The sequence below is a fragment of the Elephas maximus genome, chromosome 3 (genome assembly GCF_024166365.1).
Source record: "Elephas maximus indicus isolate mEleMax1 chromosome 3, mEleMax1 primary haplotype, whole genome shotgun sequence".
Taxonomy (NCBI): domain Eukaryota; kingdom Metazoa; phylum Chordata; class Mammalia; order Proboscidea; family Elephantidae; genus Elephas; species Elephas maximus.
Window position 1 is genome coordinate 89,136,519 of NC_064821.1, and position 23,481 is coordinate 89,159,999.

At 52.0% G+C, this 23,481-nt stretch overlaps 2 protein-coding genes across 8 annotated transcripts in view; both read right to left on the reverse strand.

The window, feature by feature from the left end:
- Positions 1 to 1,983: 1,983 nt before the first annotated feature.
- KNCN (kinocilin) lies at positions 1,984 to 8,320 on the reverse strand. The gene is made up of 4 exons (XM_049875961.1): positions 6,775 to 8,320; positions 5,557 to 5,625; positions 4,650 to 4,724; positions 1,984 to 3,779 (listed from the first exon to the last, which is right to left on the reverse strand). Exons 1-4 carry the CDS (start codon positions 6,923 to 6,925, stop codon positions 3,700 to 3,702), a joined length of 375 nt encoding a protein of 124 aa, XP_049731918.1. The 5' UTR covers positions 6,926 to 8,320; the 3' UTR covers positions 1,984 to 3,699.
- Positions 8,321 to 13,389: 5,069 nt separating this feature from the next.
- Positions 13,390 to 23,481, reverse strand: part of MKNK1 (MAPK interacting serine/threonine kinase 1) — a 55,491-nt gene continuing 45,399 nt past the window's right edge. For 6 of the 7 annotated variants that reach the window (XM_049879190.1, XM_049879191.1, XM_049879192.1 and 3 more), the window contains 5 exons: positions 21,349 to 21,444; positions 19,597 to 19,791; positions 17,496 to 17,660; positions 16,237 to 16,280; positions 13,390 to 14,828 (listed from right to left, as the gene is read on the reverse strand). In XM_049879190.1, coding sequence (XP_049735147.1) covers positions 14,585 to 14,828; positions 16,237 to 16,280; positions 17,496 to 17,660; positions 19,597 to 19,791; positions 21,349 to 21,444 — 744 coding nt within the window. In that variant the 3' untranslated portion in view covers positions 13,390 to 14,584. The remainder of the gene's footprint in view (positions 14,829 to 16,236; positions 16,281 to 17,495; positions 17,661 to 19,596; positions 19,792 to 21,348; positions 21,445 to 23,481) is intronic. The other variant, XM_049879196.1, reaches the window with a different exon arrangement.

The window sequence follows — 23,481 nt, forward strand, 5'->3', positions numbered from 1 at the left end:
GGAAGTGGGTTTTTGGTGGGGGGAGGAGTTAATCAGAGGGGTCCATGTCTGTCTCCTGCCTTTCTGGCTTTACCTCTGTCTCTTGGCTGCTCAGAGCCCACTTCTTTCTAATTCCCTCCACACTTTGGGCCTTGGGGAGGGTGTGGCTAGCTGGGTGGTGACTGGAGGTGAACTCTAAGGCAGATTCTTACTGAGTCAAAGAGGGTCAGGGATTAAAGTAGAGAAGAAGGTGCCCAAGGCAGCCACTCCAGGCTGTGTTTCCTCTTCCCCTGTTTCCTCTCTGTCCTCCTCTTTGGTTACTGAGAACTCTGTCTCAAGGCTACAGGTCCCTGACTCCTTGTCTTGGCACTACGCTTTTACCCACTGAGTTCAGAGCTGGGCTAAGCACTCTCTCCTCCATTCCTTAAAGCATCCCCTTCTCATCCGCCTTCTCCCTCTCTTCCCCTTTCCTCCAACCCGTCCCGCTCCCCCTTCCCCCAGCCACCACCCACGTCCCCCGCCCCAGACTCCTGTAGCTTCCACTTGCCTGAGGAAGGTGAACACTTCCCTGCCTGTCCTGACCCGGCTGACACTTCTGAGCACCCTGGGCTAGCCGGAGGAAAAGATTCGGCGACAGCACTGTAGCCAGGCGAGCGCCCGAGAGCCAGACCCCCTCACTCTCCGCCAACTTCGAGGATGCAGGGAGGTGGGGAGGTGGGCTGCGGCGGGAGGGGTTGTCCTCCTTGGCGGGGTCGGTGGGCTGAGCCGCTTGGAGATCCCGGATCAGGCTGAGAGGTTGGGGCAGCCGCGCGGGGCTGCCTGTCGCTGCGCCAAGGGCAGGGAGGGGGGCGGTGCCCGCGATGGGCGCCTGGGGGAGACGCGCAGACCTGCTGTGGCTTTTTCTGAGCCACCCCCACACCGGCCCCGTCCCTCGGGGCTGTGCGGGCGGGAGACGGCCAGAGCCTGGGGAGAGCCTGTTCGGAGCCGCCCCCCACCGCAGCCCCTGCCTCTCTCTGGACGTCTGTGGCAGAGCCTCGGCTCCTCTTTAGCCTGGAGGAGTGGCGTTCTAAGTATCCTCCGGGTTCCAGCTCCGCACCGCCCTTCTCCCCTTCTCTCCTCTAGGTTTTCCGGCTTTCGAGCACCCTTGCATATAACTCCTCGCCGGCCCGTACAGTCTCCAGCCTGGAATTGACAAGTCCGGATGATTCGTTGTAACTCGTCTCGAGGGGCGTAGGTCGGGCTAGCCCTGCCTTCAGCCTCAAGGGATTCCTCACTTCCCTGGAGGTGGAGATGGGGCAGGGTGGGGGGGGGTGGTGTGCAAGGAGATTTCCCCAGGGATGGGGTTTGTTTTCAGCACTCAGTCCTCAACCTTCATCAGTCCTACACCCTAGAAAGGATGTGGCTGGAAGCCCTTTATAGGGAATTGGCTCTATCTCATGGTGGGATTTTAAAAGTGTGTTGGGGTGAGGGATGGGGAAGGAGTGGTAGGCAGAAGGTTGGACTATGTTAGAGAGGACTGGGGTGGGATTCCAAAGTGGTGACTCTGCAGACCCTGGAGGAGTTCAGTTGAAAGAGTATCTCCAATCTCTCCATTCATTTACTCATTCATTCATGAACCCTCTGATCTATGTGCCAGGCACTTTATCCTGACAGTGGCCCTGTGAGGGAGGTGCTACAATCATCCCCAGTTTGCAGATGAGGAAACTGAGGCTCAAGACCCCACAGCTTCTTGCCCCAGCCCCTGTGGGGGCAGAATCAGGATGTGAGTCTTCAGTTCCAGACTCTTTTTCAGTCCTCCTCCAGGCTGGTCCAGCAGGGATGTGACTTTAAGGAGGCTGCCTAGAACCCTTTCCACGTTTGTGTCACTGCTGGGTTCTCAGTATCCAGCCCAGGGCCAGGCGCAGCCACAATGCAGGTGTCACAGCAGGGCAGTTAACTGATTTTATTCATGGAATATGCCACTGGAAGAGCCGGGTCCAAGGAACTGTCCCTGCTTGAATCACCCTCCTGTGCTGAAATATCAGAGGGTTCTGGAGGTGCTCAGAAGTGAGAGAGCACGTCCCTGGAACACGGCCTTTCACTGTGGGACTTGCATGAGTCCTTTTACCAGCAGGGACTCTGCTTTTCCATCTGAACAGTGAGATGATCTCTTCCACTCTTGGTCTGGTTTTCCAGCATTCACTGAGTGCCTTCTGAGGGCCCAGCCCTGTGTCCCCACATTTGAAAGGGGAAATAGATGACAGCCACTCAGAGTGATTTGTGCTGTGACAGAGGGAAGTCCTGAGGCTGTGGGAGCAGCAAAGTCAGGGGAGGTGTCCAAGAGGAGGTGCCATCTACACTGATCATGAAGAATGAGACTATTCCTAGCTTGTCTTCTGCTTACCAAACCAGGGCAGAGGCCACATGGAGCAGTTCTCTCTGTAGAGGTCAACCAGCTCTGCTCCACCTTGAGATGCAGGTGTATGAGGAGCAGGGTGGGGAGAGGAACAACGTTTACTGCACACCCACACACACCTGGGCCAGGTCCTCCTCTGCCCCAAACCCCGACGAGACCTTGAAGTGGCTCTCCAGGGAAAGCTTAGGGAATTGTTTTTCCATGCAATTTATGCCACTAATATTTATTGAGCACCTACCAGTGCTGTGCCCTGTGCTAGGGACTGGAAAAGAGCCAACAGGCAGTAGGTGCTTAATAACTGTTTTGTGAAAAATAGTCTCCATATCTCTATGCCTAGAGGGTGTCAGGAGAACAGGTGACACAGGCTGCCAAAGCCGACAAGGAAAGCACTGCAGTTAAGGGGATTCTTGGAACTGGACCTTTAAAAATGGGGAATTTTGATAGAAAGGAGCGAGGTAGGCCCTCCAGGAAAACACAGCAAAGGCTTGGAGGGTGGAACATGTTTAGATTGTTCAGGGAGCAGGGAGAGGATAGGGGAGAAGAGGGAGGGCTGGAGGTCTTGGGGGAGCCGGATCACAAAAAGCCTCACATGGTGGAGTTAAACATCAAGAGCCTCAGGGTAGGGCTCAGCTCAGGAGTCACCACCTTCTGGAAGACTCCTTGACCCCAGGCCAGTCAGGTGCCTCATCTGGGCTCCTGTGCTGTCTGCCCCCTGTCACAGCAGTGGTCATTTTGTTTGTGACTGCCCCTCTGTGAGTCTCTCTCCTCTGGGACCAGGAGCCCCTCAAGGACATGCCCCATCATGTTCAATGCTGCTGTCTGTCCCCGAGGAATTGCCAGGGAGTTTTTGATATTGTGGAATCTGGTCCAGCCCTCTATCTGGTGAGTTCTAGAGACCCAGGGCCAGGGGGTACTGAGGGGCTCAGCTAGGGCCCCTATCTGTGGTCTTTGTGGGTCTGTGGTCCACTTCTGTGGCCAAGATGAAGCAAGGGACTTGGGCATTCCTGGTTGTCGACAGGGCCCATGGCCCCAAATTCCAAAGAAACCATTCAGTAGATCAAAAAGGGAAGGAAGCTGGGCTGCAGTCCAGAGAAAAAAACTAGGTGAAGAGCCTGAAACAAGGGAGCCCTGTGGGGCCTCCTGGGACACCCATGTCAGGCTCTGCCCCTTGCCACACGGAGTCCATTCAGAAGAGTCTTGGCTTCATCTGGCTTCTCCAGGACTTGGTTCACTTCTGGTTTGGATCTTCTAACTGGAGGGCTCTGAAGTGGGATGGCAGGCAGGGTAGGAGGGCAGGGGGCAAGGACCCAGCCCCTCAGCCCTCTTCAGCCCTCCTCAGTGCCCTGGCCCCCTGGCTTCAGCTTCTCCAGGGCCCTGCTTACGGTGGATAGGCTGCTGCGGGTTCCTGGGGAGAGACCAGGACAGGGGCTGACAGAGTAGACAGATCCCCATACAGTTGTTGGGGTCAGAGGGAGTGGGAGTGCCTGGTAACCCCAGAGCAGAGCTGGGATAGAATGGGGGAGAGAAGGCCAACCCAGTATAAGGAGATTTGGATGGACAAAACAGCCCTTCAAGAGGTGAAGCAGCATAGTGTGGGGCTTAGAGGCAAGACGCTGGGGCCGACTGCCTGGGTTTCAGTTCTGGCTCCACCACTTCCTAGCTGTGTGATTGTGGGCATTTTCCTTAATCTGTGCCTCAGTTGTTCCACTTATAAAATGGGGCTAATTCTAGTATCTCGTCGTATGGTTGCTGTGAGATTTAAATGAGCTGATATCTGTAAAGTGCTTAGAATGGTGTCTGGAATGGGACCTCTTGCTGAGTATTAGGCATCCTGCCACTGGCAGCAGAAACTGTGGGCTGAGGTCACCTTTGAGAAACTCCTGCCCTGGAATTTTCCAGTATGTGGGGATGGGGGATCAAGAAGATACTCAGTTTCATGTACCAGCTCGGAGACTCAAATTCCACAATGGAAGAGGTTAGTGGGAAAATAAACTGGGGCATGGGACCTAGGGGAGGGGAAGAGGCAGTGAGGTGCCCTGTGCCCCAGAGTCCATGTCAGGCATGATAGAGAAGACTTGAGGACCAACAAGAGGAAATCAGGTCAGCTTGGAGCAAGAAGGGTTTTGATTAAACACATGGAAGAACTACCCAACTATGCTGAATCCCTGAGATTGGGGAAGCCCCTTCTGCATCCCCAAGTCTTTTCCCTGGGTACCTCGGTGCTGCTCAGCCAGAGAGGGAACATGAAAGATGGACTGGAATTTCTGGCACTTACCCTCCTTATTGCCATTGGCGCTGGATCCTCCCTCCCTATGGTCTGGCCTTGGATGGGGGTGGATTCTCAGGCTCCCTGCAGGATAAGCCCCCCACCAAGTCCCCTGGTTACCAAGTTATTCCCAAATCAAGCCCAAAAGAAGTCTTTCCTGCTCTCTAATCTCCATCCCTGCTGCTGTCTTTGCTCTTACTAAATTCCCTTAGGTTCCCCCACATGATGTGGGCTGATCATTTTGGGTTTGGGGGGGAGGAAATGGCCTCCTGAAGGAGAAGATGGCAGGGTTTTAAAGGAGGTGAGGGTCCTGGGGAGAACTTTAAAAAAAAAAAACAAAACCATTGCCATCGAGTCAATTCCGACTCATAGTGACCCTATAGGACAGAGTAGAACTGCCCCATAGGGTTTCCAAGGAGCGCCTGGGGAGAACTTATGGATACATAAAACCCCACAGATTGATGGGGATGGGAGTCTATGTGGGGAACTGAGATAAAGTGGGGAAGCTATACAAGTTTCCAGTGGTCTTAGGGGAGATGGAGACACAGAGGGTCTATGTGGGGGCTCAGGAATGAAGAAGGTTATCCGGAGATCTTGGGGGCTTTGAGGGAGATGGAGAATCTCTCAAGGGACACACACACACACACACACACACACACACACACACACACACACACACACACACACACACACACACACACACACACACTCTCTCTCTCTCTCTCTCTCTCTCTCTCTCTCTCTCTCTCTCTCTCTCTCTCTCTCTCTCTCTCTCTCTCTCTCTCTCCAGCACACACAGCCAGGGGAAATCACACATGTGGGCTTGGCTCGGCTGCATAGTGGGTCACAGACATAACACAAAGTGTCTTGCCCAGTCCTTGGCAGAGGGTCTGCTGGGGGCAGGGAGAAGACTCACCTATTGCAGGCAGGATGTGGTCCAGGTTGAACCGAGCCTTCAGGAAGGGGTAGGAGAATAGGAGGAGCCCTGAGAAGAGGGACAAAGAGAGGTTCTGTGATGGGAGTCGCTATGAGGTACGGGAGGCTGTGGTGGGATGTGAGCCTGGGGGTGCTTTGGACATGCATGGGAGGAGCACAAGTGTGCAGGACTGGGTCTGTGGGTGTGTAAATGTCAGCACGTGAGTGTGTGGTGCAGCTCCCTGTGGCCCCTGTGCCTTAGAGGTTGTCCAGGGCCTTCTGTTCCTGGTCCCAACACCCAGTCCCAGGAAGAGTTGGAGGTGCAGTGCCGATCTGAGGGGGCCCCAGGTTCCTGGCTCACCCTGCCCAGGTGAAGATTGGTTTCCTTTCCCTCTCAGCCGGCAAGCAATGGGCACAGCTGACACTATCACCACCAACTCTTCCCTGCCCCACCCTCCTCTGGGGCCCCCAGGACAGGACTGCAGTTAGGCTGAGGGCTCCTCAGCATACTCCTCCCCACCCAGATCTGGGGAGGGGGTGGCAGAAGAGTGGGCCCTGTCCTGTCCACTCCCACTTTGACTCCAGACCCAAGTGCCTGTGGCCCTTGGCTGGGATTCACAGGGACAGATGCCCAGAGCCCACTCAGCCTGGAGCCTCTGATTTTGCTTTTGGCCCGTGGTGGTAGGGTGGGGTGAGGGACGGAGCTCAGCATCATTGTGAGGATATCAGTGGGACTGGCCTAGACAGATGGACAGATGGCTGGCCAGGCAAATCTGCCGCTGAGACAAACAGGGAAAGAAAACTTTCTGTGAGTTGGATTCCATCTTGGCCCAGAGGGTCCCACCGGGGACTCTGTCACCTTTTACCTGACCCCCATGACCTCCATCCCAAACAGGCTTGTGAATCTCATCACAAACCCAAGAGTCTGGAGCTTGGGGGCTGAGATGCCGGAGGGGGAGGATCCAGAGAGGAGTGTGACATCCAGCTCCCTCCTCCACAGCCCCTCACCCAGCAGCCCATGACAAGGAATTTCACCCCAACCTTCCTCTCCCTCCCTGTGTCCCTGATGACTGCCTCACTCACACATCTACCTCCCATTCCCCCCAACTCAATGCCTGGTGACCCAGCCCTTCTTCCATTTCTTGGTCACTTAACCATGCCCCTGTCCCTCTCCAGCATCTCCTCCTCCCTAGCCCAGCCCAGCCCAGCACTCACTCACCCAGACCAGCCGCGCCAATGAAGACACCACCCATGGCAGCTGCAGCTTTGGACACAGAGACACCAATGATGATGCTGCCGGCCACCAGGCCGAGGGCCACACAGGCCAGCTGCAGGCAGCGGAAGTCTCTGCTGCTGATGGGGATGTCCATGCAAGCTTGCCCAGGGCACCACCTCCAGCCAGTGGGTCCTGTCCCCAGACAAGTCCTAGAGGTCTGTCCTCTTGGATGTCCCTTTGTTGGAGCTTCACCTTCAGGGTGGGAGTTTCTGGGCAGTAAGATTCTGTCTGGGCTGGTAACCCTTGGGTTTATCTGTAACCCTATCCCACAGCTCTCTAGGGGCCTACCAGCCCCACCTTGACCAGATCACCCTCAGCCTACTCTTCCTCCCCTAAAGACCTCTCAAGGTGCAGGTCACTCTTGGGGTTCCTGCCTGGCCACATTTCTACCTTGGCTCCCAGAGTTCTGGGGAGCTGGGCCTTCCCCACAGGGTGCTCCCCTGTCAGCCTCCTCCCAGGAGAGCTCAGACCAAGCTCCCCCTGCCCAGAACATCCTGTCTCTGCTCTCTAGAGCCTGCTCAGTTGCCACTGAGCATTGGCCAATTAAAGTTTAAAGTGTTGAGGTGGGAGGGGTGGAGGAGGAGTGGTGGTCCAGGGGACAAGGCTCCTCATAGCTGTAGGCAGCAGGGAGGTACTGAGTTATTCATGAGGTTGCAATGTGAGCTGCTGCCTGGGTCCTGGAGGCCCGCTGGGGCAGCCAGCCTAGGTTCCACTGTTGGTTCCTGAGGGGCAGGATGAGCTAGTGCCTTCAAATGGGGTCCAGAGGCCAGGGATGTGAGGAAACTTTCTGGTCACGTGGTCAGTACTCACTCTGCTGTGTTCTCACACCTGGCCTGGAGGTACACCTGGGTCCTGTGCTTGGGGACTCGGAGATTGAGACGTGGAAGGAGACATAGATAATGCTCAAGAAATGGAACAGAGACTGGGACCGAAAGAGTATCTGGTCCACTCTGTACCGCTGCTCATACCTCTCCCTGTCTGCCTCCCATATTCCACCATCCTGTCAACCTCTGGGCTCCCAGGCAGGGCTGAGGGTCCTGGTTTGAGACTTGATCTCAGGAGACCCACTCCTCCTCAGGTAGGCTTGGTAGCTGCTCCCCTTTTAGCAGCCAGTGGGTTGAGATCCCAGCTCTCCCCACCCCACCTCCGATCCCTGGCTAGGGGCTGACAGGGAAGTGCAGTGGTGGTGGTGAGCATGGAGCAGGAGGAAAATAGGTACTGGGAAGGGTTGGGAAGGGTAGTTGGCAGGGTGGGTGTTGGGAGGCCAGGCGAAGGAGACTCTTGGCCTCCTGGATGGAGCACCTCTAATCCAGCCTATTCGACCCACTTGCAGGATCCAGCAGTGGTAATCCAACCCAGCCAGCCCTGAGCCCTGTCTCTGCCCCTAGTTCCAGCGTTGATCATTAGTTGCATTCTCTAGCCCTGTGCAGAATAGGGTCTCCCCAGTCCTAGAATATGGGTTAGCCCTAGTCCTGTGCTTAGGCACAGTTCCCGGAGACCCCTGCCCAGAGTCCTCTCACCTGCCCCACTGGCCTCTTCCTGGCTCACCCTTGCTCCCCACCACATCTGCAGTCTGACATAGCCAGCCTCAGCGTCTTCTGCTTCCACCTCCCTCCAAACTGCTCCCCCTAAACCCTTACCCCTCCCCTTTCCTCTGCTGCCCTCCCTGCTCTGAGTGGCTGCCTGGCCCCTACAGCCTGGAGAATACCTCCTCATCCCCAGGACCCTGCTTGGCCAGCCCCAGCTCTGTGAAGCCTTCCCTGGTCACCCTGAGTGGCAGGGCTGCCACCATTGCTCCCAGGCCCCCGCTCTAAGTGCCTACATTCTGGCCTTGTTTTCTCTATTCCCCCTGTAGGCTGTGAGCCCCTCGTGGGCAACTTCAGGGAGTGTTTGAGGAGGCCTCTGAGTTCCATAGGATATCACAGCTGGAGAGGACCAGAGAACACAGTTGGCCTGTGGACATAAGGACAGAGCTCAAGGGAGGGCTGGGACCTGCACAGCCACCTCAGTCAGCAAAGAGGAGGGCTGCAGGCACCACGGAGCCTCTGTCTCTAACAAGAGGCTTTCCTTGGGTGTGGTGGGGGCCTAAGAAGGCCATGGTCACCTGAGCTGAGCTTCAGCTGAAGGATGGCATTGCCAGGAAGCTGGAGAGAGGCCCGGGTGAGGACAGCAGTGAACCCAGAAGGTATCTGGAGAGAACGGTGACTGTAGAGCATGGATGGGCCCTTGGGCCATGTTCCTGGCCCCCCAAAAGAAGCCCCTGGAGTGGGGCATTCCCTAGCTACAGCTGCCTGCTGCCAATATCCCCCATGCCTCCTGCCAGAACGAGGTCTGATTATTCCTCTAATTAGGCATCAAATGACAGCCCATGTCTTGTCACACGTAATTGATCCTCTGTTGACTAGTTTTAGAAGGAATCGCCAAAATAATTGTCCATGAAAACATGTTCCCGAGATGTTGGGCTTTGGGAATCTAAACACCCTCCACAGCGCTCTCTATCCCCATTAAGTGTTTGTATAACTCTGGACTAGACGGAGGGCAAGGCTTGTGCAGGCCCCTTTCAACATCTAGGGTTGAGGGCAGCTCTCCCACACCAGCAGCAAGACAGAGGCTCCTCCGAGCCATGGTATCAAGCAACCTACACAATGTGGGACTTGGACAAGCCAATTCTACTGCACTAAACCCTGCTTTCCTCATCTGGTGAATGGGGATGGGGGTGGCAGAGGCTGAATTTGGGGATATCTGCGTGGATTCTGGAAGATCACACTGACCTCCAAAAAATGGAGACCAAATTCTAAATTAGAGTTTTCCTTTGACATTGTAAATCTCTCAGAGCACAGAGTCAGGGGAGGGAATCTGGAGGAAAGACACATAAGCCTTTAAGAGTTAGAAAATCACAGAACCACAAGCCATCCCAGCTTCTTTATTGAGCAGATGGGGAAACTGAGACATGGGGAGGTAGAGAGATTCCCCCAGAGTCCTTGATGGAACCTAGGTGTCCAGATTTCCTTCTCAGCTAGGAGTACTCTAGTACATCTCTGCCCCGCATTTCTGCCTTGTCTTGAGGTGGGAGTAATTGGCAACCCCACCATCAGAGGGAGACATGTATTCAAAAGAATCAGCCAAGCAAGCCCACGACAAAGAAAGCATCATTAAAACAAAAACCAAAAGCCTGTTGCTGTCGAGTTGATTCCAACTCATAGCAACCGTATAGGACTGAGTAGAACTGGCCCATAGGGTTTCCAAGAAGTGGCTGGTGGATTCCAAATGCCGAGATTTTAGGTAGCAGCCATAGCTTGCCGTAGCTCTTAACCACTGTGGCACCAGGGCTCTGAGAGAATCATTAAGGGCTATTAAAACTTTTTTTTTGGATGCCTGCTCCTCCATGGATTATAAATTTAGAGAGGAAATTTACCAATTCTTTCCTCAACATGGATTTGGGCTCTATCAACTATGAAAAAGAAGACACATGTTTGTCCTTGGGTGATGTGCTTGCTATAATAGGTAAATGAGTTCAAGGGCCTTCCTCTCTCTGAAACAGAAGCCCAAGGCACTAGAGCCTGAGCACCCTCATTCACTCCCCACCCCTCACAAGCATCTGGTCCCCTTTGCTGAAGCCTGGGAGCTTCTGGAGGCTATGGGACTCAGGTGTGGCTTGGGTCAGGGGCAGCCAGGCCAGGGCACATTTCTGAGTTCCACCACAAGATTGCTCCTCTTTGTCTCCTTGTGCAGGAAGGGCTGGAGTGTGTGCTCATGCTCTCTCCTTCTCAGAGGCACCAGAGCAAAATGTGGCGTGGGGGTGGGGAGGAAGAGTGGGAGAAAAGGCTCCAGCTTGATTTAGTCCTGTTTATTTTCCGCAAGGGGTCAGAACTCTGGAAAAGAGTGTGATTCATTCACCAACCCCCTGGGGGGACGAGAAGCTTTCCTGGACTGTTTGGAAACTGAAATCAGGGAAGCAGCTTCTAAGGCAACGGCTACCATAGTAACAAGAGGGCCAGCCTTGGGGGGATTTGTTCTTTCGGCCCCCTCCAGACCTGAAGCAGCTGGACAGTTGTCATGGGACCAAGGCCCTGACAGTCATGGAGCTGGGTCGGGGGAGGGGCAGTCAGCCAGGAGGGAGGAGGGTCCAGAGCTTAGGCAGGTGGACATGTTGAGGGAGAAAGACTGGATAATCCTCATGCCCATGAGTCCTCAGGGTCTGGCTGAACCAGGACTGGGGCTGGGGCCATGGCCAGCTAACTGGATTCTGAGAAAAGAGGCCTGAGATGCTCGGTTGGCTGGGACCAGCTCTCTCCTTCTAAGGCCCACCCAAGCATCAGCCCTAGAGCTGGGGAACTGGCTTCCACAGTTCCGGTTTCCATGTCTGGAAGGGGCTCTGAGGTCCCGGTGTCTGACACATCTGCCCCTACCAGCAGAGCCAGGCACACGCCCTGGGGCTCAGAAAGGGCTAGGGACTTCCCAAGGTCACCTAGCAAATAGTGGCAGAGGCAGGGCTAGAACCCAGGGCCCTGGTCCCCAACTTCAGGCTCTTCCCCTGGTACCACAGCTGCCCCTCTGGGACAGGAACTCCAACCCAGAAGGCCAGGGCAGCCTGTCAGCAGGTGGATCCTGCAGAGAGCCTGTGGCCTGGCCCACCTTGAAAGCCCCAGGTCCATCTCCGCAACACATAAGCCCTTCTGTAGTGGGTTCTCTGAGGCAAAGAAAGGGAGAAACCTCGTATCCATCAATGGGACCATGAATTGAATAATTCTTCCCAAGCAGACAATAAAAATAACAAATTATAATAGCTAACATTTGTTGAGCATTTACTACATGTGTCTAGAACTGCTCTAAATACTTAACATTTATTAATTCACAGCAGCACCATGAGGTAGGCACTATCACCCCCAATTTATGAGAAAACCAAGACCCTCAAGATTAAGGACTTGTCCAAAGCCCACAGCCTTGGCAAAGCCTAGTGGTGAAGCTGGGATTTAAACCCAGGTAGTGGGGCTCTGGGGTTACCCAGGCTTAGTCAGGGATTCCTGTTCCACCACTCCTAGATGTACTGCCTTGGGCAGGTTATTCTTCCTTTCTCTGCTTTTTCATGTTAAAACCACCAAAACCTGTTGTCTTTGAGTCGATTCCAACTCATAGCCACTCTATAGGACAGAGTAGAACTGCCCCATAGAGTTAACAAGGAGCTTCTGGTGGATTCGAACTGCTGACCTTTTGGTTAGCAGGCATAGCACTTAACCATTATGCCACTAGGGTTTCCATGTTAAGTGGTATAATAGTACCCATCTCATGGGACTGCTGTGAGAATTAAATGAGATGATGCCTGTAAATGTCTTAGAAAGTACCTGTTACTTAGTAAGTGCACAATAAAGCTAGTTAAAAACAAAACCAAAGCAGGCAGCGTGGTACATAAGCAGGGCCACGAAGAGTGAGAAGGGCTCTGCCAAGTAGACCAGGGTGGGAGGGGGGCAGGGTAGAGGGTGCAGCCTGAGCAAAGGCATGGAAACACGAGACAGGGCTGCAGCTGCAGGCTGGCCAGGGGTGAGGGGTAGAGGCAGCTTGCTCCAGGAAGCCCCTCGAAGTCACATCCCTGTGGGGCCAAGCTGGACAAGAGCTGATCCAGGTTGGGGCTGGCGTCTGGAGGTAGAACTTATACCCTGGTTCTGGGCCCTCAGGGGCTGGGACGCAGGGCAAAAGGCCTGCTTTTCTAGCTAATCCCGCACCGGGTAGATGAAGGAGGGATGTGAGGGTGAGCATAAAGCAAGACTCTCAACAAAAGGTGTGTTCTCCTCAATACGCCAAGTATTCCGGTATAAAACAGCTGGTAGCCTGGCCCATCCCCTGCAGCTAGACTGAAGAGCCCCTAACCCCATCTCCCCTCTCTTCTCTCTCCAGGAAGAAAAGCTCCCAGGAGCACCCAGTCAGCTCCGGACCCTTAGACCTACCCTTGCCACCTCTCTGGGAACATATAAAGGTCCTTCCCAATCCAGCCGCCCTCTGCCCTCTCCAGACTGGCTCTGAGGATTAAATGGGACAACGCACACGAAAATCCTTTGCATGATGTACGTGAAGGCTGTGGATGTGGTACCATTTTTCTTTGTTGCCAACTCTGGCAGACAAGCACAGTCCTGGGCACACAACAGGTTTTCAGCCAAACCTCAGCAGTGCTTCCTGACAGAGGGCAGAGGGCACATTTGCTCCTGCTTGGGGTGGATGGGCCAGGCAGATACAGAGGACATCTACTAAAGCACTTTTTGATGTTGGTGTGATGGATGCTGACAGCACTTCTTTCATTTGATGGGGGGTCCTGAAAAGCAGAGGCTGTTCTGACTCATCTTTGGGTCGTGGAGCAGAGTAGGTAACTGATCAATGTTTGATTAATTTCTTCCCCCTAAAAAAGCAAAGCAATGCTATTGCCTTCATCCTGTTTGTGGATCAAATGAGATGCTACCTTTAAAGGTCCTGACAAGGGGTGCCTTCTCCCAGCTGGCTGGACTCAGCCCCAGTCCAGAAGGCCTGTGTCCTTCTCAGGACTACAGCTGAAGAAAAGAGTACCATGGGTAAAATTGAAAGTTTTATTAAAACACACAATATATAATAGCATCACTATTTGTCTGACATGTGCAAATCTATTTTCTTTATGTAATTCAAAAGCTCGGCTTATTTGGCAATGGATGAACCTTCAAGTTCTCTGGCAATAGGCACCATGGTGTTAGACCAGGGCAGCGGCCGCCTCTGACACAGGCCGACTGGCCTCTCCTCTGGCTCCACATCAGGCAGGCACCCAGCACCACTGAACTGCCCAGGCCTGTGCCACCTCCATACCATACCTGAGGGGCACTGCAGCTGCTGCTGACACTGGGACTGTCTCTCAGTTGCCTATGATAGTAACAGCTTAAAACCAGTTAGAATAATAAGAAAAAGCAGATTAAAACCCAAACGCACGGACATTCAGGGAAGAAAAGCAAGCCATTACACACTCTGGAAAGTCTATGGGCTTGCAGTGGGAATTTAAAGTCCCATCTTCGCTGGAAAAGCACAATTTAATAAAAACACCCCCCCCCACCCCTTTTAAAATGAAATAATACTGACTTTAGCAGCAACCACAAACAAGGAAGAGGATGATAAATGAGGGACACATTTCGGTCACGGCAAAGAAAGATTATATGCTTCTCTGTGCTACAGGCTGGAAGACTGCTCTGGTTTGCCTAATGCAGAAGGCTCCCTGTCCTCCCCTGACTTGGGGGGATGGCTCTGCTCAGTCAAGGGAGAGGACGGGCAAACAGGACGTCTGTCCGGAGGACAGAGGAAGGTGGCAAGGACCGCCAGAGCAGGGTGACTGTGCAGAAAGGGAAGAGGCACACATCGGCGGCCTCTGTCAACTGACGTTTCTCAAAGCTCGCTTCCTGAAGGCTGCAGCCCCAGCCACTGGCCGTCAGGAGAGCACGCTGGATCTGTAGGCAGTGAGCAGGTGGGCAGGAGCCTAGCAAAGAGCTGTCCCCATCACCACTGGTGATTATACAAAGTGACAAGTGATTGCTTTCCTTTTCAATGACAACCCCTTTCGAAAAAGCTTTTTCCTCAAGGACCCTGGGGAACTGGGGGGCTGGGTGGGAACCTCAGGGCCTTTGTGGAGGGGAAGGCCTGAATGGGGCTACAGAGAAGGTCCCTTGGCTTGCTCTGCATACAATGACCTCACAGCTTTCCAGGGGTAATACCTGACAGACCTAGGGCCTAGAAGGGGGTACTGTGTGGGTCAGAGTGCTGTGGGTGCTGGGCACCGTCTGGCATCTGCACTGCGGCCTGCCTGGGCCAGGGCCCGCCGGCGGGCCAGGCGTGACTTGGAGGGAGGGGAAAGCTTCACCAAGCAAAGGCCCTCAGCCAGTGCCTCGGACTCTTCAGCCAGCTGGTTCTCGTTTTCCTCGTGCTGAGACAGCTGGCGGTTCAGGGCGATGGCCTCAGCAGCGAAGAGAGTCAGGTCCATGGTGCTGCTATTTCTGCTGGGGCAGGGCAAAGGCACAGAGGAGAAGGAGGCAGGACTCAATCAGGGTCAGCCACGCCAGCTCCTGGATGCTCCCATTAGCTGCTGCAGTTCTAGACTCCTACCAGATTTTTCAGAGCCAGTGTGAGCTACTCTCTCCAAAGTAGTTCTTGCTTGAGTTTGTAATCTTACTTCACCAAGGCTGCCTTGGCTTCTTTGGGAATGGCTTCTCAGGCTCAAGAACGGTCCTGGACTTCACAGTTGGGGCAAATGCCACCTTCTATTCAGAAGCCTCTCCTCTGAGCTCCCACAACTCTGCACATAACTTTCCTGGAGCAAGGGCCACAGCGGATCAGACTCACTGTGTAGATCCCTCTCCCCGTCATGGCAGCAGCGCCAAGAGCAGGGGCTGTACGTCTTAGGCCTGTGTCTGGAGAACCCAGCCCATGGCTAGCATATAACGGGCATTTTGGGTTTGCTGAATAAATCTTCTAAGGTGGATCTGAGGTTTGAAACTAGCCAGGGGGATCTAGAGGCACTATTACAGAATAAGGTAGGAACCCAAGCTGGGCACAAGTATCTTGGGTCAAAATCAATTGAGACTATACAGGTATAAGAGAGGCTTTTGCATGTAACTCCTACACTGGCCATGAGGTTTGTTCTCAAAGGGGTTTCCCTCAGTGCTTTAACCCTGGCTGCTTTGGGAGTAGAGCAGTGCTCACTAGGAACACAATCTAGTTGTTAAAAAGGCTCTAGAGTCAAACAGATCCAGGTTTAAAGTCCAGTTCCCAAGGCTACTGTGTGGCTTTGGGCAAGTTAACTTTATTCTTGTTTTCTCATCTATAAAATGGGGATAATAGTAGTACCTATCTTTTAAATTTATCATGAAAATTATGGATATGATATTTGTAAAGCCCTTAGCACCATGTCTGGCATGTGGCAAATATTTGGTGCCTGGTGGCCATTGCTATTACTGTACATCTGTTAGGATGTGTGACAATTGGTCCCGCAACCTTATAGAGCTCCCGACACCTGCTACTTTTACCAACACGTGGCTGCAGAAGACGACCAAGGTAGGGTCTGTCTACGGCCTGTAAACGCTGACTTCCAGTTATAGGTAAGCCTAGTTCTGTGGATTCAAGTGGATATGCAAAACAGGTATTTCTCTTATAAGCAGTGCGAGTAGGGGTTTGAAAGGTGTTGGAGGGCAGGGGAAGCCATGCTGGTGGAGGAAGAGAAGGGAGGAAGTAGATATACAGTAGAGGGAGAAAGGGTGCAGTAGGGAAATGGGGGCCCAAGAGCCCCTTGAGGAGGATGACGCCTGAGCATTGAGATGGGCTCCCTGACCCCCACCCGCACCACATCTGAGAGCTTGAGGGAAAGTCAAAGCCCAGAAAGGACATTGGGTGTGGTTGCATTTAGTTTACCTCTGGAGGACTTGCGGCGTGGGGAGTCCCCTTTCTGGAGCTTGCTAGAATGGGAAGGACAGATGTGTGGGTAAGCGCTGCTCCCTCCTTCCAAGAGCTGCCCCTACCCAAGCCAGCACAGAGTGGGGAGGTTGCTACAGGCTCTCAGCCCAGAATGGGGACTTGGTGGTGCTTGCCTGCAGGGTCAGCCCTTCCAAGGAGAGAGCAAGAAAGGTATGATCTGAAGTCACAGCCCTCAATACAGCTCCCCCTGCATGGGCAGCCCCCCTCTCCTCTGCCTGGCAAAGTCCTGATCATCCTTCAAGACCCCACTCAAAGGTCACTTCCCGGGTGAAATTTCACCTTCTCTGCCACCCCCCTACCCCAGTTCAAGCAGAGGCAGATCCTTGTCCCTTTGTGCTTCCACTGCTTTTTATAAGCATTCATTACACCATTGTGTCATTTATTCCTATCTACCTCTCCCCACTAGATGACAAGGACTGGGTCTTACTCATCCCTGTACTGCCAATATCTGGCATGTGCCAGGTGCTCAGTTAAAGACTGTAACTCTTAGCCACTTAGAGACTCTGTGCCTTGGATTGGATCCCTGTCTGTAACATGGGGCTAGCAACTTCTCGTCTCCTTCCACTGGCTGGGTCACTGCAGCTGGCTAGGGCTTGGCAGATCAAGGACACACAGTCACTCACAGGTGGGCCTGGCAGATCTCATGCAGTGGCAGAAGTCAGGTATCATGACTAAGTAAGGAAGATTTCAAAAATGATTCTAGTGAAGGCCGAATCCTTAGCCTGAGAGAAAGCACTGTCATTTGCCTTTCAGGCCAGCTGTACCCAGACACCCAGGACCATGAGGAGAACTTATTTGTCCCCAATGCTGTTACACAGCAAGTAGGTAGCAAGGCCTTGCTTCTGGATGACATTTTTACATAAGGGGATAGTACTACAGGCCCCAAATGACAATGCCACACTGCTTCCTGGGCTGTGTGTTGGTCAATAGTGGGATGTATGTGCCAAACCCCCAGAAGTCTCTGTTCACTCAAGAGAGGCATGGGTCAGCTAGGGGCTTGGTCTCTGACCTGCGAAAGGGGATCAGTCTGGGACTAAGTTAGTAGTCGATTTACTCTGCATACATAGGGACTGAAGCTGCTATCCCAACGTCAGCCACCGGGGCTGGTGTTTAGTACCTGCTGCTGTGAGAGCTTCCTCATGGCCATGCTGCAGGCCTGTGGAGGTGGAATGCCACCCCTCCCTGGAGTCACTCACCCCCTGCACCCATGGATGCTGCAGAACCTGGGCAGCGCTGAGTCTCTGCTTTGCATCTCGAACCAGGAGCTTGGAGATGAGGTCTTTGGCCTCATTGGAGATATGCGCCCAGTCCTTGTCAGGAAACTCATACTTGCCTTCTTGGATGCTCTCAAACAGCTTGTTCTAGGGAAGGAAGAGTCCTCTGAGGTCTCAGTGGCCAGGACACGGACAGGAGGTTCCTGTCATCAGTGTGATCACCCTGGATCCAACAGACCTCAGTTGAAGTTGCGGCTCGTGGCTAAATCATTATTACACAGAACACCTTTGGCTGGCCAGGGTGGCCATGCTAAAGGGTTAAATGGGGAATATCACCTATACAGAACAAAGCCCAGATACTTTGGCCCTTCATACAGGGCCCCCAGGAACTGACTCCTGGCAGTCTCTTCAGTCTCACCTGCCACCATCATCAGCCTCACACTTCCACTGGTCTTCCTTGCACACACATGCCCAGCTGTTTCCTACCTCCATGTCTTTGTTTGTCCTGTCCCTTCCACTTTTATTTCTTCCCTCCCTCCTTCCCCTAAGGAACTTTTGTTGTTGTTGTTAGTTGCTGTCAAGTCGGTTTTGACTCATGGTAACCCCATGTGTGCAGAGCAGAACTGTTTCATAGGGTTTTCAAGGCTGTTGACTTTTTGGAAGCAGATCGCTCGGCCTGTCTCCTGAGGAGTCTCTGAGTGGGTTCGAACTGCCAAACTTTCAGTTAGTAGTCCAGCACTTAACCACTTGCACCACCCAGGGACTCCCTAGGGAACTTTTTCTCATCCTTTAAGACTCAGCTTAGATATCATCTTCTCTAACAATCCTCCCCTGACATCAGGCTGAGCTGAGAACAGCTTTTCTGTTTTACCTTGTTCTATTGAAATTATCAATTTACTTATCCTTTTCACCCACTAGACCAGTGGTTCTCAGTTCGGATGATTTTGCCCCCAAGGGGACATATGGCAATGTCTGGAGACACTTTTGGTTGTCACAACCGGCAGGGGAGCTACGGGCATCTAGTAGGTAGAGGCCCGGGGTGCTGTTAAACATCCTCTAATGCACAGGACAGCCAGCCCCCACAATGAAGAATCATCCAGTCTTCAATGTCAGTAGCGTGGAAGCTGAGAGTCCCTGCATAAGCCATGAGTTCCTTGAGGGCAGAGATTATGTCTCACACACCCTGGCAGCCTGACCAACTCTGGGTCTGGCCCAGAACCAGCACTCAGTGAACACTTGTTGCAATAAGCAAAATCCTAGCTACCTCTAGCTCACTTTGTCCACTTCCCACAAAGACAAGGGAAGGAACTTGCCAGGGGTGACATGAGTGGCTGGTACAGGGCCTAGAGTCTGGGTCTCACCCCAACCTGGTGCCCTCTCACACCAACTATCCAGCTGCCTCGAGCATGTTTCCCATTTCAATTTGTATGCTCAGAAAATAGAAAATGGAGTTTGTCCATGCAGGTGACATGTCTGACCCTGTCAAGCAGACAGTGGAATGTTCTCCAGCAGAGAAATGGTCTCAGGCTAATGACTGCTAGACCCCTGGCTGGGATGGCTGCCCTGACCAGTTCCTCACTTGCTCATCTCTGCAGGGCTCTCTCTGTGTTCCAACAGAACTTCCCAACAGCTCTCAGAGACTGATAGGATGGGTATCGTTACCCACTTTGGCAGATGAGGGAACAGATGCCCAGAAAGGTGAACTCCCACCAGTGCCAGTGGCAGAGCAGGGCTTGAGCCCCTATCTTCTCATTCATAGCCCAGTGCTCTGTCCTGTATACCAGGAGCCACAGGGGTGAGGCTTGCCTCGGTGTGCTCATCAGTAGAATGGGAAAGTGGGCTAGGAAGAACTCTTCCTTCACTTTAGGGCCTTTAGTAGTTTTGGCCTCCAATCCCTGGTTCTTACGTTCCTCTTTTCCCACTATCTCTTGGAATCACTGCCCTTGGATAAGGGAGGAAAGGGGCATTATAAAACTCCACCCAGACCAGGAACAATCCCCAAGCCAGTCCTGCTTGGCATCCCCACAACCACACTGACCCTCTCAGTAAGGCCAAGGGGGTGGGTCCCTGGGGCTGGGCTCACCTGGCACACCTTGCAGACCTCTCCCCGGTCCCAGCCGCAGTCTGCCCCGCAGTGGCCTACGAAGGGGGGGTAGCCGCTCAGCATAATGTAGAGGACCACACCCAGGCTCCACAGGTCACAGCGCTTGTCATAAAAAGTAGCCTCGTCTGTGAAGACTTCCACCACCTCGGGGGCCATGTATTCTGCAGAGCCACACTGTGGGGGCCAAGGTTGCGGGAGGGGGAAAAGGCAGAAGAAGAAGAGAGGCTTAGTCACAAGAGAGGTGATGGCAAAGAGCAGAATATAATGGGAACTGAACAAGAGGGTGGAGTTATAGAGCAGGAAGTTATCATGAAAGCCAGCCGGAGAGCTCACTTGATACCACCGAAGCACTGAGAAAACATAGGCCAAGTGAACATCTGTAAACCGAGTCCTATAATCCCTCATGACCCACAGGATCAGTTCTAAGCCACCTTATCTTTTAGGTCCTTCTCCAGGACGCAGATACCCTTGGTCAATAAGCTCCAGAAATCTCTCCTTGCCCCAGCTCTCTATAAACAGACACTTAATGTTCAAGTCCTTACATGTACTCTGGGAGGGGAATCTGTGGAGACCCAATGTCAGAAAACAAGGATTTCTTAAAGTGAAGTCCCATCAAACTGCCCTGCTAGCTCAGAGCAAGGAAGTGTAAGAATTTAGAAGACCACCAAAGCTGGAAGAGCTCTTAGAACAAATCCAATCCCCCCTACCATCTATAGGTGGAAAAACCAAGGTCTAGGATGGGACAGGGATTTGTCCAAGCACAGCAGTGGCAGCCCCAGGGCAGAATCCAGGATTCCTCCCTCCCACTTGCACAGAAAACTGCTGATAGGAATAAAACAAATTCTTTTTTGCTCCCCTCCATGTTATTTCAGGTTCACCAACACACACACAAAACTAATTTGATGGGAAGATGGTAATCGAAGAAAGGATATTTTCTTTGTTATTGGCAATTAGAGCTAATGACTTTGAGAACAAGGTAGCCCAGTGTATTAGAAGCTAATACAGAAACACTCTTAATAGTGTTGCTTAGAATAAGACACAATATAGGCATATTTAAATGAATGTCTTAGAAAAGGGTTAATAGAAAATTTCACTTATGAAGCATGTAAATCTCAAAAGAATCATAAAAATTATAGGATATCAAGTATGTACAAGAGATGTCTTATGAAGTAGCTCCCAACAGCACCATCTGGGTGTGAAATGTGAAGTCAGAAAGCAACAGATAACTTAGCCAAGCAACCCTAACGCATATAGCCCGAAGCCTCGCAATTCTCACTGCAGAGAGACTATCCATCCTCCACTGTGGGGAAGGACAGCTCCCAAACTTCATCAGTAAAGATGGATATGCTATGACATCAGCAGTGGGAAGGGACTCACAGAGCTATCCCTGTGCCCACATCTGAGAGGGAGTAGTGTCTGTCTTTACCTAGGTCAGGAGTCAGGGCTCAGTTCGTGCTACACATACAAGCCTTTGTCTCTTCATTAGCAGAGAAGACCTACCCAAAACTAAAAACTCTAACGTCAGTTTCATTAGCAACTAAGCACTAGCTCTGCTGGGCTAATGCAAAGCAGTGAGCCAAATGACAAGCCAGGCAGCAGAAAATGGTACAGGTATATTTGGTTTCCCCTTCCTTAGCTCTCTGTTCTGGACTTCACTGCTTTGGGTCAGAGGCTACTCCAAATGTACAGGCACCTGGAAGGGAGTGGCACAATGTGCCCAGCCATACGTACTGGAGTGGTCAGCTCTGGTGTGGTTATGGGGGTGCAGGAGTTGTTCAGTTTCACCCCACTACCCAAGTCAAAGTCACAGATTTTCACTGGAGACACCTGAAAAGGAAGACAGAAACCAAAGGTTACAAATACAACACACTGAAGGGCATGAGGAGATGACAGGACTAAATGGGGGCATAGTTGTATGGCTGTTACACTGAAGCCCAGCCTTTTCTATCAGGTTGTGTTTATTTGCCTTGCGTTAACTAGAAATCACCTGAGGATTTATCCTAATGTGTCCTCTTTTCCATGCTCTTTCCTTGTTGTTGTTAGTTGCCATCGACTCATGGCAAACCCTTGTGTGCCAAGTAGAGCTGCTCCATAGCCTTCTCAAGGCTGTGACATTTTGCAAACAGATCACCAGGCCTGCCTTCTCAAGCATCTCCAAGTGGGGTTGAACTACTAACCTTCACCGAGTAGCAGAGTGCCTAAACGGTTTGTATCACCCGGAACTCCACCCTTTACTTATTTCCCTACTATTCTGTTGGATTGTTTTGAGCTTAATATAAAATAAGTAGTAAACCGACAGAACACTTGGCAGCAAACGATGGTACAGGTTGCAGCATAGAAGCTAGAGAAGTTAATATGTACTCCTGATTTCTTGTCCCTCATTCAGTGGAGAACAAGGGAACTTTGAGTAAAACCTTTGGGCACCTCAGGGGGTGTAGGGTGACCAACTTGTCCTGGTTTGCTTGCCTGGGACTTTGTTGGTTTTAGGACTGAAAGTCTTGCATCCTGGAAACCCGTCAGTCCTGGGAAAACTAGGATGGTTGGTCACCCTAGGTGGAGTAACATAGCAGCCAAACCCACCATAATTGGATGCCATGCCTGAGACCACAGCCAGGGTGATTCACATCTGGTGCTGACCAGGCTGGCAGTCTGTTGTGTGCATGACAGTGTCCTACATGGTGGAAGCAGCACAGTGAGTATGCTTAAGGGGATGAAAAGGCTGGTTCTGTGAGTCCCGGGTCAGCCATTTACCCACATAGGGCAGTCTAGGAGAGTCTCAACTTCTCTTCCTTTCTTTCTCGCTTTTCTTAATTTTAGTTTTTTCAGTCGTAAAAAAGGGCAACAAACCTGTACCATGAAGATTAAATGAAACAAAGTACATTGTAAACCAGAAGCACCGTAACAGGGGAGTTCAGAGCAGCCATGGAGTTACGGGGTCAGGCTACCTTAGTATTAATCTAGGCTCTACTACTTACTAGCTGAGTGACCCTGAGCAAGTTTCTTCATCTCTCTGAGCTTTGGTTTCTTCATCTATAAAATGAGGATAATAGTATCTACCTCAATGAGATTTTATAAATACTAAATGAAATAAAAAATAAGGAAGACTAAAGAAGAACAGATGCCTTTCAATTATGGTGTTGGCAAAGAATATTGAATATACCATGGACTGTCAGAAGAATGAACAAGTCTGTCTTGGAAGAAATACAGCCAGAATGCTCCTTAGAAATGAAATGGTGAGACTTCATCTCACATACTTTGGACACGTTATCAGGACGGACCAGTCCCTGGAATAGGACATCATGCCTGGTAAAGTAGAGTCAGCAAAAAAGAAGACGACTCTCTAGGAGATGGATTGACACAGTGGCTGAAACAATGGGCACAAACATAGCAATGACTGTGAGGATGGCGCAGGGCCGGGCAGTGTTTTGTTCTTTTGTACATGGAGTTGCTATGAGTCAAAACTGAACTTGACGGCCCCTAATAACAGCAACAACAAATGAAATAAGGTTCTTAGCACAGTGCCTGGCACAATGCAAACACTCAACAGAGGTTAACTATAATTATTATTAATAACTTATAAAGTTCTGTGCCAGAATCATTGATGGGAAGACGTAAGATCTTATTTGAACTAATGCATTACTATTCGCCACAAAGGGGCAGGAAGTAGGCTGACTCACATGTTTGCTAACAGCCATTCCTTATTTATCAGCGACGGTTTAGCCCAATCCAAGTCACCTGTGCTCACACACGAGCATGTCCACAAACACAGAGGCGTGAACATGGGTCACCCAAACCACCAGTTCCCAAATTTGGCAAATTCATACACACTTTGGAAATGCAAATATTTCCATTTACTAGTAGACT